A 2075-nucleotide genomic window follows, 5' to 3' on the forward strand; every position below is an offset into this window, starting at 1 on the left:
GCTGGTGCTGCCGGCAGCTCTGGCCTGTGCCTCGGCCGCAGGAGACCGCACACGTGTGCGTGCGTGTGAGAGCGGAGCTGGGGAGCCCCTTCCCGCGCGGCGCCTGCTCTGAGCCAGGTCTCTCTCCCCCCAGCACCGTGCCACCGTGGCGTCATGCATGCACAGGCAGGAGACGGTGGACTGTCTGAAGAAGTTCAATGCCCGGAGGAAGCTGAAGGTAACTCTCATGCTCTCCCAGCTGGCTGCAAAATGCATGATCAGGTCATTGCGGGGTTTGTTCCCCATCTGGGAAAGGACAGGGTGGTATCTCTGAGTCAGTGGTATGGGGGTGACAGTCATTTGGGGATCCCCATTGTGAAAAAGGGAAAAGAGACCGAACAGGGTGGTGGCTGCATCTGGCTGGGGTTCCCAAGTGCTTATAGGAAAGCTGTGGTGAAGGAAAGCACTGGGTCACACAGCTGCCCTGGACACCGGGGCAAGGACTTTCCCACTGGAGTCAGTGTCAAAAAAGCTCCTCTTTGGGGCAGGGCATGGATCGGTGAGGCACACTGAGACCCCTTTGCCTGATGACCAAGCGACTTTGGCAGCCAAGGAAAGAAGTGGTCCATAGACAGGCAAAAAGCTCTGGCTCACCTACACCGGCAGCCCCACAGACTTCCCCTTCTCAGATGCTGCCATGTGCCGCAGCTTGGACCCCCTCTGAAATCACCGCCACCCCAGGCTTCACTGTCGAGCTGGAGCACCTCCCTGGAGCACCCATCTCCTGGGTGCTGCTCCGCCTCAGCTCGGCACTGGGAACGGGCTCTGGAAATCGCCATGCCTCTCCAGAGCCGAGACACAGAATGGGACGGCGTTGATCTGTGCCGTAGTCAGAGCATCAGTGCTCCAGGCCTGAACGCGATGCGGCACAGAGCGGTACAGCTGCAGGCTACTAACAAGATTATCGAGAAAAGAAACTGGCTATAAACCATTATTACTTTTCAGCTAGACAAGTAATCAAATTAGTTCAGGCGTACACTTCAAAATAGTAATCCATTACTGTAAGCAATTAGTCCAAAGTAATCTCATTATATGCTGAGCAACTAGTTAGTAGAGTCAGCTGGAAAAGAGAAGCATTTTTATGAATGTTATTTTGTGGTGGGGATCTTTGCGTGGCTCCCATAAAAAATCCCTGCCCCGCTGCTCTTGGCTGGCACGGCTTTAATTGCAATTAAATCCGGTTCTGCTCCTGGTGGCTGCCCTTGCCGCCAGCTGCCGGCCCCGGTCACTGGGGTCGTGCTACATCTAGGGCAGGGTAGAACGAGACCGAAATGTGCCCCGGGGATATTTAATATCCCTTTAATCTTGGAGGGAAGGCACTTTCAGAGAATGCAACCCAACGCCCTGGTGCTGGGGATATGGAGTCAGGTACCGAGGGCTGCTTTTGATGGCAGGAGGAGACTACCAGCCCGTGGGCCAGTTTCCTTCCAGCGAGGTGGCCGGGGAGCAGGTGACGAGCAGGGCTTTCCTCCCCCGGGGCTGGGGGGAGCGGCAGGGCTTGGGGGGGCCCAGCACGCCCTTTCCTTCTGCCTTCTGTGTCTTTCAGGGAGCCATCCTCACCACCATGCTGGCTACCAGGAACTTCTCCGGTAGGTGCCGTCTCCGGGGCTCATCTCCGTGTCTGACAGGGCAAACCCGTAGGGAGAGAGCCGGCTTTGCCTCGGGTGTCACGGCGGGGCTGAGGTTGCAGGCTGGTGCCTCTGGGGATGGCTGGCGTTGGGTGGTGGTCCAGGCCAGGCTGCCTGGCACCTCCAGGCTGGCTGCTGGCATGCAAGAGAAAAGGTGCCCGGCTGCGGCGCAGCGGTCCCCAGAGGTTGAGGGTTTGGGGGGTTGTATGCGCCCAACCGTTTGGCTTGTGCCGGGGTGGGGATTTGGGTGTGGGCACAGCCAGGGCTCAAGGCAGCTACTTTTGTGTCCTCCTGGAGATGTTTGTGGCTCAGGGAGAGCATCCTCTGCGCCGGGAAAGCGTCAGAAAGGTCCCTGGGTGCCACTGCAGCCAGCTGGCAGCTGGGTCCCTCGGGTCTCTCCCTCGGGTG

At 58.6% G+C, this 2075-nt stretch overlaps 1 protein-coding gene across 1 annotated transcript in view; it reads left to right on the forward strand.

Annotated features, from left to right (window-relative positions):
• Positions 1-1628, forward strand: part of LOC104622703 (calcium/calmodulin-dependent protein kinase type II subunit alpha) — a gene marked incomplete at both ends in the record, with an annotated part of 10969 nt that extends 9341 nt beyond the window's left edge. The window contains 2 exons of the mRNA XM_010289574.1: positions 134-217; positions 1586-1628. Coding sequence (XP_010287876.1) covers positions 134-217; positions 1586-1628 — 127 coding nt within the window. The remainder of the gene's footprint in view (positions 1-133; positions 218-1585) is intronic.
• Between the last annotated feature and the right edge of the window lie 447 nt (positions 1629-2075).

The sequence above is a fragment of the Phaethon lepturus genome, unplaced genomic scaffold (assembly GCF_000687285.1).
Source record: "Phaethon lepturus isolate BGI_N335 unplaced genomic scaffold, ASM68728v1 scaffold22426, whole genome shotgun sequence".
NCBI classification, from domain to species: domain Eukaryota; kingdom Metazoa; phylum Chordata; class Aves; order Phaethontiformes; family Phaethontidae; genus Phaethon; species Phaethon lepturus.